General features: G+C 41.9%; 1 protein-coding gene across 1 annotated transcript in view; it reads right to left on the bottom strand.

Annotated features, from left to right (window-relative positions):
• tmtc1 (transmembrane and tetratricopeptide repeat containing 1) overlaps window positions 1-16822 on the bottom strand; it is a 146529-nt gene extending 129707 nt beyond the window's left edge. Inside the window, exon 1 of the mRNA XM_022749816.1 lies at window positions 16465-16822. Within this exon, the coding sequence (XP_022605537.1) occupies window positions 16465-16760 (296 nt within the window). The 5' untranslated portion in view covers window positions 16761-16822. The remainder of the gene's footprint in view (window positions 1-16464) is intronic.
• Window positions 16823-18151: the final 1329 nt, after the last annotated feature.

The following is an 18151-nucleotide window of genomic DNA, read 5'->3' as shown; positions in this document are numbered from 1 at the left end:
TAACACAAGTAAAAGCATTAACCTTTTAATCAAACTCACGCTCAGTCAAACTTAATTTAAACCCTGGAAACTTAATTTGACTTTCTAGAAAAGATCACAGTTTTCAATTTCTCCAAATGTGTTGAAAAGTTGGATCAAGATGATTAAGATCATAATCTGATCTGATACTGTCAGAAAGAATGGTGCAAGAGGATTTTTCCTTCCTTAACGCTACTGAAAAGGAGAAAAGAGTGAAAACTGTATGCTAAGGGCTTTTTTTATATGTGGGGTGCACCTCCAGGCCAAGACTTTGCAGTGCGAAACAAAACCAAACAGAGACCATGGCATCACATCTGAACTCCTTATCTCGGATTATAATTAGTTCTAATCGAGTCCTCTGTGAGCCCTCGTCCAGCCCATTATGTGATGAAGGAGACTATGGCCTAGACTACCCTCCTTTTATTCATAATTCAATGAGGGGGACTGATAAAACCTGCTTGAATTTGCAGTGAGAGCATTAACCCTCACCATTATCTCACCCTGACCTTGGATGATGCTGATCTGCCCTCATAGCTGATGCTGAGATGAGTGTGGAACAAGTAAAGGATTGCGAGATGAATTTCCCAGGGGGCCTGGCCAGGGTCCCGACCCAATACACAAGGCGAAGGCTACAGAGGAATTTAAATTTCTCATTTGAAGCATTTAGACGATGTGCTCATCCAGAGAGACTTCCAATGAAGGAGCAGGTCGAGGTTCAGTGTCCTGCTCAAGGACATTTTGACAGGAAGCGTGGCTGTTGATGGATACACATAATGACTGTTAGAGGAATCTCATCTGTCACTTTTGTGATGGGCCTTCTCAAACATGAATAACAATGAGCCTGGGGCTGGATATATTCTACCATGTGATTTGTGAACTAATTTATTCATTACATTTAGCCTCTTTTGTCTTGACATCTTATGTTACTGTCAGACTAACTGTGTTTTTCCATTGCATGATACTGACTCAACTCAGCTCGACTCTCTACTTGTTTTTCGTACCAGGTACATCCGGCCTCAATGCAGTGTCATTACTATAGCGATGACACATGAAGCGAGACGTCGACGTCAACGCAGGAGACACACGAACAATGGAGGATATCAAAGGGACGATGTTCTTGGTTCTCGGTACGTGGATGTTGGTCACAGCAAGGAGACAAAAGAGGCCGAAGGCAGCAAGACAAAAGACTGCTTTCCCTCATCAGCTTTACTTCACCCCTAAAAAAATTACACTGGTTCAAACCTGCAATCTCGAATATGTGTTAGGGTCTCCTTGGAAATGTAACAAATTTGAGACTAAGACAGAGTTCCAGGAAATTCAATGACATAACTCTTGCTCTTTCCAGAAAGTGTACTGCATTAACTTGGAATCCAATCCCACCTCTCCATATCAAAATAGGTAAGCCTATCAGAAATGAAGAACTGTACCCCCTTAGAGAAAATCACCTATATACTGGAAAACAGGTATGATGTATTCTTAAGGATCCGGCAGCCTTTTTTTTTCCAATATGAGGAAACATTGCTTCTGTTAGCTGCAGAATCGTTGTAACACTTGAACTGGCTCCAATATAGACCGATACTAAAATCCATTCATACGTTAGTTGTGACATCTCAGTGACAAGTATTGCCCTTCCTTTTTTAAGGTGAGACAGAGTAGCAAGTTAAAGTGGAGATACTTAGCAGAATGTGTGTAGATTAATTAAGTAAACCTGAGCTGACATGTTTAAACCAAAACAATACTGAAAGTCTGAAGAGCTAAGAGCTCCCAGAGAACACAATGGTCAACCTCCCAGTATGAAATAGTTGAGGAAAGTTAAGAACCTGATAATTATTTACCAGTTTTTGCACCTCCAATTCTGAGGAAATCAGTGGTTTGTTCACTCTGGGTTGGGAGTATCTTGAGGTCTTCATGAGTGAGTGGGATTGGTGTGGCATCAGCAGAAATATGAGCATACGTTTGGACTGTCATGGTGAAGACGTTCCTCAATTGACTGGACAATCTACAGTCCAATCCAAACCTGGCACAAGAATGACACTGCTGTTGCTACAACAACGCAGATCCATGGATGGATGGTGTACAAGTAGAAATTAAGACAGCAGCACCGAAGGAAAAGCCGGGATTAGGAGTAGCCAGAATTTGGGGGCATTGACTTCTGAGGACACTGAAGAATATCCGGAGCAAATATCAGGACTGCTGTTTGATGAACTGTGTGACAGACACATCTTCATCCTATGTGACTGTCGGGCTGGAGAGATGAAAGTGAGATAATTGAGCTCCCTGTCCCTCTGCTGGTTAGTGACAATGCAGCAGCAGCAGCAACATGATGACTTTCTGTCTTTTACTCTGATAAATTCTCCCATGCTGGAGACTGGAAGACTTGCGAGAATACTAAAAATAGATTAATTATTCCGGAGAACATTGCATCAGCTGTTAACAGCTATGGTAATTTGCCTTACCAAATCCCTGCAAAGTAGAATAGGCTGAATAAAACACTGCAGGCAGGAGAAGAAGGCAACTAAAACAGGGTGGAAATACTTTAGATAAGCTGCGAATGTGATAAAGAATAAACTCTTTCTGAAATAAAGGATAGCAGATAATTAAATGTCCTGGCTGGCAAAATGACAGTAAGTCCCTCACTGGCTCCTTGAACTTTTTTTTATTTTTTATTAAACAGATAAACAGCTTTTGGGAAATGAAGCTCTCACATTATCTGACTCAGCTTCTCTGACTCAAGCAGTGTCATCCATCACTTTCTTAACCTCTTTGTCATTTCTAATTTTTCATTCTTCATCTCCTGCTCTAGTCTCTCTCTATTATTTGCTGTGTCCGTCTCTTTCTCCTCCTCATCTACCAGAAGAGCATCCGTCACCACTTCTTCCTTGCCTGTCTTGTGTCGTCTGTCCTCGTGTTTCTATTTTAATCACATGGCCTCTTGCTAAAACCCCCCCACCACACACACACAGACACACACACACAGACACACACACACACACACACACACACACACACACACACACAGTTCTTTCTTTCTCCCTCGCTCTCTCTCCCTTCTTTTCTCACTGCAATCACTTCTCAGTTCGTGGTGCACATCAGGGCCCAGCTATAAAAAGGACCTTGAGGCTGCTTCGTGTGTGAACATACTCTTTTCTGAGTGTGTCCTTCACCTTGATCGCATCCCAAAAGCCCCGCAGTGTTCACCGGCACAGAAAAGACAATGCTGGATTGCCTGCGCATTCCCCATAGCTTCACCACAGGGGTGTGTGTGTGTGTGGGGTGTGTTCAGTCCCATATGTAAAGCAGACAAATACACATACGAGAGACCTCCGGGACACAGGTGTTGGATGGGTGCACCCATCTGTTCCTCTGCATGCATTAAAAGTCCCTCCTCAAATGATACGCTCATGATTCATTTCATGCAGAGTACAAGTCAGCCAGAGCTGTCCAGGCTGAGTAATCAGACAACAAAGTGAATCATGTTTGAAATGTTGTCAGCCAGCTAACTTGAATAGGACAAGCTGAAACATCTTGACTGGCAAGAGTCTGGATCTGGAAGCATTTCAACGGTACAGCTACAGCGCTCTGGTGCTTTGCCCAATTCTTTATTACTTATTACACTGCACCATCAACATCCCTGGTACCATTGCCCTCTATGTACATTTCACAGATGTTTTCAAAGTGTGAGAAAAGGCACAGAGGAAGAGACCAGAGGCAGAGATCCTGCGCGATGTGAAAGAGACAGGTACATGCCGGTGCTCTGAAAAAACAATTGGAAATTAACATCAGTTACCTTGGTTTGGCACAATGACTTTGCCCGCTTGCCAACACTGTCAGCAGTTGGAGCTGCAGCTGTGGCTGTGACGCACACGACTCATGGAGACAATTATGGTGCTTGAGGTAGCAAAGTGAAGCGACTTCTGAGGTGTGTTCAAACAGAGGGGCAGGTGATGATATTTGTGCCCCTGTGTTTATTTCTGATCGACCCCTTTCTGTTATTTTTTGTACATTTATGAAGTTGATTAAAAAATCCCCTGGATAAGTGCAAAGTCTTTGTTCAAGATAAAACATTCTGAACTCCCATGAACACTTTTGCATCTAATCATGTCTTTTCATTGATTTTTTTAATGCAATTGCACCGCCTCTAAAATTCACCTTGCATTCTGTCTGAACAAGAGCATTGCAGCCTGAATCTCAAGGAGCTGAAGCAAAAGAATCGGGAAGATGGTGAACAGCACCTCAGACTGGGCTGAACTGACTCACTGTCTGCAGCCTCAATGTGTGATTTGTGCAAACTAATCAGAATAATGCGACCTGTGCCACAAACGGAGACAGGAAACGTTTTTAAAGCAGGGAGGAGCGCAGTGGAGAGACGAGGTGAACCAAAGCCTCGTTACAGGTTGCAACACGCATTTCAAAACGAAAGGCTCACAACACTGTGTAAACATTCAGACATCAAACAGAACCTTACTCCAACTGTAAACTCACTTGTCTATATTGTTTTTGTGTATGTGTGTAAATTAACAGTGTTCATACATATTCATATTTTTTTTCTATGACACATTTGCAACATTCATCTCAAGGGACCTCATCTTATTCTGTTTTCATATTTCTTTACTTTGCTGCACCTGCGCCAAAACAAATTTTATGTGAATAAAGCCTGATTCTGGTATTGACTCAAAAATGACTGGATCAATACTTTGGACCTTCTTAAAGGAATACTGCACCAGCTTTTAGTATCAAATCTTAAGTATCAAATGCTCCCCACATTTAGGCCTGAAAGGCAGCTTAAAACCCGTCTGTCAACCTACGCTAGATTATTACAAAAATATGGTAATGGTGTATATTGGCCAATAAGTAACAACAAATTGCAGTCCAGCAATGCCAAAAATATATTTCATGTAATTTAGAAATGTATTTTTTTTGCTCAAAAACCCAAATTTCTAAAATGTCCCACACAATAAACATCTTAGCCACAATTTTTGGGTCTGAGGCAACAAGCTTTGCACATCTGGATTTTGGGGATTTTCCGCCATTCTTCTCTGCAGATCCTCTCAAGATCTTTCATGTTGACCAGTCTGACCAGTCTCCCTGTCCCTACTGCTGAAAAACACCCCCACATCACGATGCTACCACCACCATTCTTCACTTCTGGGATGGTATTGGGCAGGTGATGAGCGGCGCTTGGTTTCCTCCAGATATGATGCTTAGAATTGAGGCCAAACAGTTCAATCCTGGCTTCATCAGACCACAGAATCTTGTTTCTCACAGTCTGAGAGTCCTTAAGGTGCTTTTTTTTTTTGCCAACTCCAATCAGCTTTCATCTGGTTTTCACTGAGGAGAGACACAATCCTGTTTCTGAGCTCTGCAGGCAGTTCCTTCCTCCTCATGCCTTGGCTTTTTGCTCTGATATGCATTGTCAGCTGTGAAACCTTATATAGACAACAGTGTGCCTTTCCAAATCATGTCCAATAAATTGAATTTACCACAGGCGCAGTGTTTCAGTCAGCTTTTCTTTGTAGCTGTAACAGCAGGGGAGCTGCTTGTGCTCTCAGGACTAGCTTCCCTGTCATCAGCAGCAGAGCTGTTAGCATCCTCGCCTGTGGCCAGGTTGCGTGCGTTTAGAAAACGCTGATATTTTGTCCTGACTTTCAGATGTTTGGGGTCAATGTCTGTCAATCCTTGGTTTTAGAGGGATTTATAATACTTATTGGAAAACCTTTACTGCCTCAATGTAACAAGTTTTCAAGCTGTCTCCTGTGTGTCTGGGGGGAGGGGCTAAATCACTCACATGACGAAACAGAGAGAGAAGGCGGGGGATGAAACGTTACCATTAATGACAGCAAAACGCAGTAGATACACTGTGTTGAAGTTAAATGGTTGCACATTATTTTGGTAAATAACATAAATAAAATAAAACTCAACAATGCTGTTCATTTGCAATGCACTCTATGCTGCACATTTGATATGTTTGGTGGCAGGTGAGGGGAATAATCCTAGCACTTGTTCAGCCAGGAAGGAGTGCAGAAAGGTGAAGACGTCCAGGCAGAGAGCAGCGCAGGGAAGAGAGGCAGCATGAAATCATGAGACAGGACAAGCGCCGAATTAAAGAAATATTTGTTGCTGCTACTGTCATGAAAATGTATGTTTTAGTCTGGTCCTTTCTCTTCGCTGTAGTAAACAGCTGAATCGTACATTGAGATGGGGGGGGGTGTTTGGCTCTGCTTGCATGCCACTGTGCCACTGTGATCATTGTCATTTCAGTTTTTCCTTTTTGATGAATCTGCAAAAGCCACTAAAATTCTGCTATAGCTTTGTCATCATGGGGTGCTGAGTGTAGAGTGTAAGAAATAGTTCAAATGATTTTAGCATAAGTCTGTGCTTACCAAAAGGGAAAAGGGGGTCTGAATAGTTTCTGAATGCACTGTCTCATTTTGGGGCATTTGCTGAAACGACTGACTCGTCATTTTTCTTGGGAGGACAGACTCATCCCTACGAAGCTCGAAATTTATGACCGTGCGAAAACTGTGACTGCCAGTGTGGACACATACAGAGACAACCAATGCAGGGAAAAAACAGAAGCATGTGTGTCCTCTGTCTACCCTGCCGTCCATGTACATTTTCAAGTATATCAGAGCCTTAAGTGATGAAGTTATGCTACAGGTCTAAGGATGTGACTTCAATCTGTGATACCAGGTCGAGACCCTTCTTCATTTCTGTTTGGCAAATAGTTACACAAGCGTTTCCCATACAAAGGCTCTACTCAGGGAGATTAAGACCCGCCCATGTAGATAAAGTCACTCGGTTTGAACTAAGGTAAATCTTACATTAGCACACCTCATTTCACTCTTTTCAAACCAGATCATTTTTGGCCACACAGCTGTCTGAGTTGTGTGCACTGCAGTGACTGAATAGGAACTAGAGGCTTTTTTTGTTCACAGCGGGAAAATCGGCAAATTGTAGAAAATAACCTGAGTTACACTCTCGCCCGCCCTGTAAACTGCGTGAGTCTCTGCGTGCACATCGGTCAGATGCCATGCCTCCCGCAACCACAAGTCAATTCTCTACCTGTGGGGAGCACGGCGCAAACATCATGCTGAAAACAGCTGCGGCATAGAAAATGAATGTCAGGTGATTGTTGGAGAAATTTGTCATTTAAAAAAGTTTGTAGACGCGCACACACACACACACACACACACACACACACACACACACACACACACACACACACCTGATATGTATCCCAGGGGAAATCCATAATGTAATGTAACAGCCAAAATTGTCACAAACTATTTTCTTGTATCTGTTTAAATATGAAAAGTCTTGATAGATTTTGGAGTTGAACAAACGTTGGTAAATCTCTACAGGGAGAGAAAGAGATGAGAAAAATGGGCCTGATATTAGCTAGGGTTGTGCAATCTTATTCATGGTGAGATCGGCCTATCATCACCACCCTTTGAGCGAGAGAGAGCGATCATGGAGCGAGCAAGAGACTGTGGATTTTTGCTCACCACTCTCTCTTTCACGGATGCTCTTGAGTGATGACAGTAGGATGACGAATACATTTTATAGCCATGGTAAAACAAAAATTGTCATCACAAAGCACTAATTATCTACACTTAATAATCAAGAGAATGCAGTATATTCTCTCAAAACCAGCAGGAGGAGGCGTGAAGAAATTGCCGCAGTTCTCTCTATCTTTCTATTGTTGACTGTCCAAAAGTCCTATTTACAACCATGAAAAGCAGCAGCTAAGAAACCAAACTAAGTGACATGTTCTGTCTGTCGATCTCCTACGCTCTGCTCAATCACAGCGCAGCTCCTACGCGCAACAAACTACACATAACAAACAGCGCTTCAGTGATAGTCAGCTGGTCGGAGTGTGTGTGTGTGTGTGTGTGCGCGCACATGCGTCGGTGTTCCAAGCATCGGTTATATGTCGGAGGATGCTGACATAATGCTATCTCAGTGCAAATTACATTTATTATTAATTTAAGACTACAAATAATAATACGTTAATTCATCAATGGGAAAACAAGCCAAAGGCGATCGCTCTGATGATCATCGATCATCATTGTTATTGTTGTGTGTATTGTACTGACACTGCTTATAGATCCATTACTTTAGCGGTACTCTTATCGTTCCTTTTTGTCATTTCTTCAGAGACAAAGTAAGAACAAAATTAACATTGCTTTACTTTCTTATATGTACTGTAATATATACATTCTGGAGCAAATCACTAATGGTTACTTTCAACCCTAACCCATGTTTGTTTAGTTTAGTTCATTCTGTGTGTGGGCTCCAGGCTGCGAGCATGATAACATACCTGGGGCAACGACATATGAACTACAAGCTAGGTGGTCGAAAACTGTGCAAAACTCTGCCTGTTTGTTCGCTAGATATTTCGACCGACTGCTCATGTTTCCGCTCTTACGTCCAAAAGACTTGTTGCAATTGTGGCAACAAGCGTAAGCACACTTTTGAATGTTTAGTTCTCTCTGCCATTGTCACTAATAGCAGGGTCTGTGTCTCTGTGGTGCAGCGAGAGAGAGAGCTGCCCCCACCCCGACGGAGAGAGAGAGAGAGAGAGAGAGAGAGAGAGAGAGAGAGATCTCTTGTGGATTTCGGAACAGTGAAAATGCATCATAGAGGAATGTCTGAATCAGAAACCGAGTTGGTGAGATAAAGTGTGCGAGACTTTTATGTAGCAATAATAAATAGGAAATCTATTTTCTTCCTCTTTCTACTTCAGAGCCGAGAGCAGAGCTGATAACATCAGAGCTTATCGATACTACGGTCTTTAATGATTCAGCAGCACGGTCTATTTAATATCAAGTTTCAGTTCCCATCCTTAACTGTGACCTGAATTAACCTTCAATCTTTATTTCTGCACAGAGCGTGCAGAGAGAGAGTGCGCCTCGCCCCCTCCTGCACCTCTCTCCACATGCACACACCAGCTGAAGGTTAATGTCTGTGCTGAGGGAGTATGTCACTAGACGTTGATGATGGAAGAAAACAGCGTGTCTACACATTAATTTGCCACCCAGGTATGTTGGGAAAGGGTCCGCCATGTGAACCAGCATCCTTCACATGACAGCTTAATGAAGGTGGTGTGGAGAATCTGATGACCAAACAGCCCTGGGAGCTACAACCCAAAGCATCGAGCATCCTCCCCATATGAGCAATAAGGCAACACTTGTCACTCTTGAATGATCACCATCCTCTCCACTGTCTCTGGCTATTACTGTGGCTCTGCTGTCTCCAGCACACACTCATCGCTGAGTGCCGTTTGAGTGTGTTTCTGAGAGCTCCCCTCTCAGGAGGAGCATTAAGCTGCCGATATCTTCTCCAACAACTGTATTACCACAGAGAGGACAGGCAAGCAGCTGCTCAAGAGGTCGTAACGCTGCTGGGTAATTAGACTGAGTGTTGTCGAACTATGAAACCATCGTGCCACCTGACCACACACACACACACATACACCAGTGTTCCCACTCTCACACTCAATAACATTCAGTTTTGGTTTTCTTAAGTGCTGAGTGTGCTGATGAAACTCCACCTGCGGTCACATTATGTCTGTCACCAGAACCGCCAATCATTTCTCATAACACTCATTCATACTGAAAAACAAAGTGGGCTGAGCTGCTGGTTCAGGCTGCAGTTTCCTTAATATTAAAGGGAGCGTTATACACTTATTCACTTTCTTGCCAAGAGTTCAATAAGAAGACATACACCATCCTCACATCTGTTCAGTAAACTGTACAGCAGCCAGTTAGCACTGCTTGGCATAAAGACTGGAAACAAGGGGAATCAGCCAGCTTGGCTCTCTTCACTCCCTCTGAGAAAAATATCTGTCTCTTTAGCCACCAAATACTCCAGCGTGTTCAACAGCTGGTCTCTAACTGTGTCTGACTGCTGTTTGCTGCTGAGCAGGTAGTGTAAGGTGGATAAACTCTGGGGGACTGAGAGGAACTGCAGAGTTGTTTAATTTTCATAAAACATAGTGATTTGACTCATTGCTTGTGAAAGAAAACATTTTGTGTGGTGTAGCCTTAAAACTAAAGTCACTTCTGGATAATTTTTAAAATAATTATGAATTTGAATAAAATTTTATTTAATTACTATAAATTCTTCCTCACTAGGGTTAAATGTTAAGAAGGTCACATGACCAATGGGAGGTTGGTGGGAAGTTAGTTAGTACTGTAAAACTTGTATGACAGTCAGAAAGCAAACCCATCACTAACAATAGAACTATATCCTCATCAGGGCTGCATTATTAATCAATCTATGAATCGTTTAGTCTATAAAAAGTTAGTTTTAACAAAGCCATTTAAATTCTCCAAACCCACAGCAAACAGTCCAAAACCTAAAGATATTCAATATCTTAAGAGAATAACTAGAATATTTGCTTGAAAAGTGATTGAAACAATGAATTAATCATCAAAATCACTGTCAACTCATGGATTTATCGACTAATTGTTGCAGCTCTAATAAGGTCCTTTGAGAGTCCTGAGTTAAATAAAGGATTTTTTTTTAACTCACTTATATTCTCCTAACAGCAGAATAACTGTTACACATGCTGCTGTCAAGTTTCCACTACACGCAACAACACACAATCCCTTTTGTGAGAGAACTCATTAGTCTGGGTGTGAATGTGTGTTTATCCATGTGCATATGTGTGTGCATGCTGTATCCCAGAGCTATGGCCTGTGTCAGTAGTCTTGTGTTTTGTTTTGTTTTCTTTCCTGCTATTTTTTTTTTCCAACTGTTGCATTCACTGTCCTCTCTGTGCTTGATCTGTGAACAGTCTCTGAACACATAATCACCATGAACATTCAGTGACAGTCTACACTTTCTCTCACGCTAGCAGTCTGCTGCTGTTTGCCTCACTCTGGAGTTTTCCTCAACAGTGTGTCTATTCTCATTCACTCTAAATATCTGCCTTGCTTCTGCTGAAGTGCCCGTGAGCAACACACTGAATCCTGACCAGCTGCATTGCTGCTCTTCTACGGCTCCATCTGACCTCTGGCCTCTCTGTGATGGCTGGACGGCCAAAGCAGTGACTGACTGGCCTTTGAATTAATTGGTGGTTATGAAAAGTTAAAGTCATTATAACAGGTGCTATAGTAATGTCCCAGAATGAATCACGAATCTGGCTTTTTATTTATCTAAAAGGAGCAGAGTGCAGCTCAAACGTAAATGTCACCATTTGATGCATCGCGCTAGATTAGAGCTACAAGCTAATTTGCATCTGTAGTCCCCTGGCAGGTCAGAACAAAGAAACAAAACAACAACAAACAGTGCAGGCTTCAGCAGGTTATGATACTGGTAAAAAAAAAAAAATACAGACAAGTGGGACATGTGGTCCCAGCAGGACAGTGTACTGCTGTTAATGAATCACACAAACTAGAGAGAAAATAAAGCATTTCCTTTTTCTGAGAGCCAGCTTCACTAGTTTCATCTCTTACAATTTATATTGTAGCAAAAAGCTACAAGGGGCTTCCAGCATCTACAGCCATGCTCACAGCTCCGTAAGGCTGTACTCTGTGCTTCAAGCTAAATGCTAACACAAGCATGCTAACACACTCAAAATGATCATTAGCATTACTAGCATTACCATGTTAATATTTGTATATATAATATAATGGTTACCATATTAGTTAAGCATGTTATGCTAACATTGCTTAAGTACATGACAGCAACAGATAAAATGTCCTGGGATCAAAGTTTCTACAATATATCCTCTGGGGACCAGGACAGGATAGCAGCACTGATTTCAATTGATTTGATTCAATTTCAATTCACAAATTCCAGAATTGATTCAATTTGATTTGATTCCATTCAATTCTTAATGATTCACTTACATCAGATAAATACTAATGTTGGTTAAAGCGATTCTCAGAATGTATCCCTTCATCTAGTTATCAGTAATAATAATTCATACTTACAAAATGTTTGTGTAGCTGTGATTTAATAAAAAATCGCAATTAGCCAATCAGTCAGACTATCAAAAATTAAGATATCAGACTCAGCCAAGAAAATTGCAATCGGTGCATCTCAAGCAAAAATAATCCAAAAAAAAAAAAACAGGGCCAACATTAAGGTGTGTCACAGCTTGTCTGGGACAAGTGGATGTTTTTGTTGGGCAAGTGGAAGAGAAATTTACTGCCTCCACTGAACAAGTTGAAAGTCATAAAGAATCAAACAAAAAAAATACTGCGTCTTCATATCACGTGTCACTCATTCATGGCCGATCCTTCCATTGAGGTCAATTTTCTGAGGTGTACGAAATAAAAGTCATGGAACAACTGCCTAAATATAACTCTACATTGCTGCTGCAAAGATACAATACAAAGCCAAGAAGGCCGACTTGCTTCTCTGTGGGTAGGTGACAGAGAATGATCTTGTCATTACTACAAAATCTTTTCACAACACCGTGGTTCTTTAATTATGTGAACACACTGGACAGGCAGATGAATCCACCGGAGTGTGACACAGGTAACTAGAGAATTTCAGTAGCAGACTGCTTGTAGTTCAATGCCTTACATCCCCAGATATTATCTGACGAATAGCACCTGCTGATGTCGGCCAGTTAACTAGATCTCCAACATCAATTCCACCCATCCAATGTCAGACTTACAAACTCTAAAGTTGAAATGCTTTTCTTTTAGTTCAGTTTATGTAAAGCGTGGTAATGCATAATAAAATGAGGTACCCCTATACATTTCTATTTTCATTACAAGATTACCCTTGCAGAAGCTGGTAACATTTGCATATAGATATCAATTTACACTGTGTTTACTCTCTTCACTGACACAGACGAAAATGAAAAGACGGCATCAATCAAGAGGGATAGAGATGAGGAGACGGAGAGAAAGAGAGAGAGAAAGTGATGGAAGGAAAGAAGGAAAGGAAGAGCAGGTACACTGAAAAAAGTGAAATTTAAGTAAGATGAATTGTCGGGCAATATATGCTTGTTTTTTGTCTAACAAGGTATCTCTTCTTGCCAGTCTTCTGTTTGAGTGTTTTCTTAAAAACCTTGGCAAGGGAAATTTTCTTGTTCTGTTGGCAGATACATTTGCTTATTCTAAGTTATACATTCATCATTTTATTGTTGTTATTCAGAGCTGAGTTTTAACAGTTCCCAGGATGGGATTAGCATTATGTCCCTGTGCTGTTCAACACAAAAACTAACTGGCCTGATCCCATTCACACAATGTTTACCACAAAGAAGTATGTTCTTTAGTAATTACAGTGGAACCTATATGCTCAATTTAACAACAATAATACAGTATTATTATATGAATATAGCTATTCCTCTGCCTCCTTTAGTGATAATGGTACATGTAATAAATGTAGTGTATCTGCCTTAATGGAGGCAAGGATCAGTGACTTGGAAGCGCTGGGGTTCCTGAGCAGCTGTGAAGCCAGAGCGGTGTTGTAAATAGCGTGATTACATTGTCCATAGAGTCAGTGCCCCCCCACCCCCACACCAAAAAAAAAAAAAAAGAAAACGTGATAATGGCGGTCGGTGAGGGTTGATTACATTTGTGAGCCCAGTCCCAGAATACGCTCTGACTGAATGAATGACAGGCTGACAGAAAAACTTGATAGATCTTTATGAATTGTTTGATCGACCCATCAATGTGGCGGTCCCGGTGCGCCTGATGGCCAGTCCGACTATGGAACAGTCTGTTGTGCAAACAACAAAGGCACAAATGTGTACACAATCCAGCCACTAGGTTTATACCCAGTCTTGTTTTCAAGAGCCTGAACCACATTTGACAAAGCTTTCCCACTGCCACAGAAGCTATCATATAATTTCTTCCACAAGCTAGTATTCCTCTTGAGGAGTAAATTTATTTCCATGTGTAAAATCAGTAAAGTGCTCCTTTAAGGTCAGGGGCATCAATACATAGCATTTCCATATGCAAACTAACATGCATCTGATGTCAGAAGAACAGATACTTCGTTACTAAGTCGATGCCAAAATTCTGAAAACGTGACAGTGCTTGTTCTTCTACAGTACAGTAGGTACTGAAGGTGCCGTAGATGTCGTAGGTGCCGGAAATGTGATTCTTACGGGACTGACCAGGGCAGTTTGATAACCCTACAAGCGTCCTAGAATGACATCAAACTCGAAGAGAAGAAGAAGGCACGGTAAACAATAACAACAACACATGGAATGGCAGCAGAGGCCTGTGCTACGAAGCAAGTTCAACATACCCAGGATAACTTTTAATTATCTGGCTTGACTGAACCCAACATTGACGGTCCTGATAACCTGTACTACAAAGCAGGTTATCAACTATATTGATACGATATTGATACTTGCCGGTAGGTTCGGTTATAATCGCGTCCACAAGTGACATTCAACAAGGTGAAATGTAAACAATATGATTGACTATATGACTATTTTCGCTCTTTTTTTCTGATGATGAACAAACTGTTATGAACATGGGATGCAGATAAAACAGTTGAAGTGTCAGACTTCAGAGAGGAGAAAGATTTGAGGAGAGAAGTAGTTGATGTCTGATGAGTCAGACCGACTGAAATGTTCATTTACAATCATGGAAATAATTAACTGGCTAATTTTTAAGGTTTAGTTTTCATTTCCAGTTGTGGTCACAGAGTCTCCCCATGTTATTCTGAGCTGCGGTGATGAGGAAGAGAGTAAAACCATCAACACTGTCAGGAATCCTGTCGGATTAAAGAATATCTGTTCAATTAAAATGAAGCTATAATAGTTATTATATAGGCTATTTAGCGTGATAAACACTCCGTGCATTTTTTAAAAAAGGCTTTGTTTTAAAACCAGAGCAAAGACTCAAACAGGAAAACTATTCCACTGATTTTTTAATATTTTATATCTACTGCTCATTTATTATTGATCACTTAATTGTAAACTCTTTTGTCCCTGTCAGGATCCTGAAGGAATGATGACTCCATTTTTCCAGTGATTTGATTGGTCAGTAGTTTGGCTGTTGACAGGTTTTGATCTGATCCTCTAAGTTAACCTGCGCCTGAGCAGGTTAGGAGTTCAGCATAGGTTACCATGGGGATTTACCTCGGTAACAAGTGAGCCACCGTCGTAGGACTGAATATCCAGAGTTAAACCTGAAGTTACCTCGATAACCTCTAATCCTGCTGTAACCGATGGTGGAAACACTGAATTTCATAGTAACATCAGCAAAAAAAAAAAAAAAACCTGTATTTAAGGCAACTTTTTAAAAACAATATTTTTGGTTGAAAAATGCTCCAAAATAAAAGGTTTTACCCACCCAGACTCACTGAACAGCCTGGCAAAAGTGCAGCAGGTTAAAACAGGTTTGGTAGGCTATGTCTGATTCAGGACCATACACCAAGGCCACATCTCCTGTTAATGTTCTCCAACTTTCATTATTACTCACTAAAGCTACAGTTCAAGACTGTTGCATATGGCATTACAATCTAAAACTGTATCCTCGATTGAATTATAGAGTAAAAAGAAAAAAATAGAGCTGAGTCTTGGAGCTACAGACTTTTTTGGCTCGCACAGAATCAATTTTTGTGTCAGCGAGGCTCAGTTTGGACATTTTCCCTCATTTAGGAACACTGTGTGGGCTGCCCTCTTTTTTCTCATGCAATCACTGCAACACAATATCATTTTTAACACAATCCCACCCTGTTCTGGATGCCCCTGATTCCTGCAACACAATCCAGCGCCAAACTGAGCACAGCAGACCCGCCCTCCTGGAGCACAGCAGCCCGTGTTTCCCATCCTCAACCTCCTTTAACATCACCTCCTCATATCCCAACCCACGCTGCACACCTCCAACTCCACTGCAATGAAACCGAAAGTCCAAAAAAAAGCTGAGCAACAAGTGACACCTTTTTCTTCGAGTGTTTTTTTTTTTTTTGCTCGGTGTAAACTGCATTCCTTTAAATCCTTCAACCTGAATTCGCAACAAACCAGCGGTGAGGGCAGGGGTGCTGTGGGATGTGCTGGGACAAGTTCAATGTGTAGTTGGCCAAGCAGACATGCTGCCCCTGCTGTAACTCAAAATATAAATATTTATAACGGGAGCGGAGACTTGAACAGGCACAGTAAGGAGGAATCTGTGTAACGTTCACTATCACACTCTTACAGGGAGTTTCAGCGCGTCGATGGTGAGTTTATAGCGACCACAACACATTGACTGATACTTTTTATCTCATATGAAGATGCTGTAATAACCCAATAAGGTGTAATGTTAAGAGATATCTGGCTTGTATGGGTCTAAAGTTGACTGTGCGGCTGCAACAGCTGCATGACGTCAGCCTTAATTGCGTGTTTATATGGCTTTCGTGGGATACTTAGCAGCTGGATTCTCACCTCGGGTTAATACTAATAACAGTGCGGTTGAACTAGCATGAGGTGTTTGTTGTGGAGGCTCGAGCTGAGGTGAAAAGACCGGAGTTGAGAGAACTTACTTGAAGGTGAGGATGCACAGCGGTCTGTAGGACTTGTGGCTCGTGTTGTCCGCCATCCTCTTGCCCCAGAAGTCGTTGCTGAAGATGTTTCTGAGGCTGGAGCCCGGTCGTACGTCCGGGTTGTTGATGATAGCCCACACATCGTCGTGCACCAACTCCCCGCGGAGAGAGTTGCTGTAGCACAGGGCACAGAGGGCGGCCAGCACGGCATAGCGACCCGCAGCCCACACCGCCTCCGGCCGGACGGTCACACGCGGCTGCAGACGGACTTTCTTCTCCCGTCCCGGTGCTGTCATGTCGGGCCTGGCTTCTCCCGCGGCTCCGCTTGGCTGAGGATGAAGCTGGGAGCACCGGAGGATACGTCCATTCCGCCTGGCAGGTAGCGGCTGTGTGTGTTGTGGACTGCGGGGACGGTGTGGATGTGTTGTGCTGCCTTCAGGTACGGTCGGGGAGCGTGGGACTTACGGCTTACAGAAGAGTACCAGTGTAGTTATATTCTTCTCGTCATCGCTTTCTTTCAGTGCAGATAAATTGAATACTAGTTAGTATTTAACATTAACCATTTTCTTGGTCTGAAGTATGTTTTAAAGTTTATTCATGACCTTGTCCTTTCACAAAAAAAATCTTAACTAAATGTCCACTTCTTTTTCAGCTCTCAACCACATCTCATGGCCTTTCTCCTCAGATGGAGGACTTTCAATGGGAAGAAAAGATCATGAAAAAGCTATTGTGATTTTTTCATTTCATTTTTTGTTTTACAGCTAGATTGAACGTGGCTAGCATAACACAGAAAATACCATAAACAATACACATGGTTGGGGAAATTATCGAATGACACCCACTTTAGTCTGAAGAGTTTTGTATTAGCACTAATATATTGATGTAAGAAAATAATACTATTATTATAAAATAGCATCAAAATTACTTTTCAGTAAGAAGTAACAACAGTCACAAAAAGTTTCTCCTGAAGAAATAAACTATTTGGACTAGAGAAAAAAACCCCGGAATTATGCAGGAAGAATGGAAGGAAGATTTGTAACTGGCAATAATGTCAGAATTAGTTTTATTAATTATGAAAACTGGACAAAATGCATGGTTGAGCTATCAATTGGAAATACGAGCTTATGTGGAGTACTTGAACATGGCACCAGCACGGAGAACCCGCCTGTGGACGCATGCGCATGACGACTCTGCCTCACTAGGCGGATAGAAACATCAGCAGCAGAAAAATCAGTGCAGCCTGGTGGAAACTGGACGAGTGCATGATTGCAATGGCAGAGACTTGACCTTTTCCTCCGAACACCGACCCATGAGTAACTAACGAGTCCGGCAGGAGGAGCAGGTGATAGGAGAACAGCAGCAAGGCTACAAGGATGCTCCTGCAGGAGAGGCACATAGGATGACAGGCAAAGCACATTCTTAACATCTCCCTCCCCCGTATAGAAAAACGCAGAATTGCAAAGTATCCAATTATTAATAATTTCATCACAGTTGAACTGCTGAATACAAGATGCCCTACTTCACTTTGGGAAAGTTTTGATGGGCACTCACTGTTTCCTGACATCGAATAGACAAATATTGGTAACACTTTGTAATACAGACCGCAATTTTCAGCCTACTTTCATTCTATAAATATGGCACTATTAAAATACTGACCGGTTCCAAATGGTCGTAGAGTGGAAGAAAA

Source organism: Seriola dumerili, unplaced genomic scaffold, assembly GCF_002260705.1.
Source record: "Seriola dumerili isolate Sdu_G_001 unplaced genomic scaffold, Sdu_1.0 BDQW01000138.1, whole genome shotgun sequence".
Lineage (NCBI taxonomy): Eukaryota > Metazoa > Chordata > Actinopteri > Carangiformes > Carangidae > Seriola > Seriola dumerili.
The sequence above is the reverse complement of the archived record's forward strand: the minus strand, read 5'-3'. Positions and strand labels throughout refer to the sequence as shown.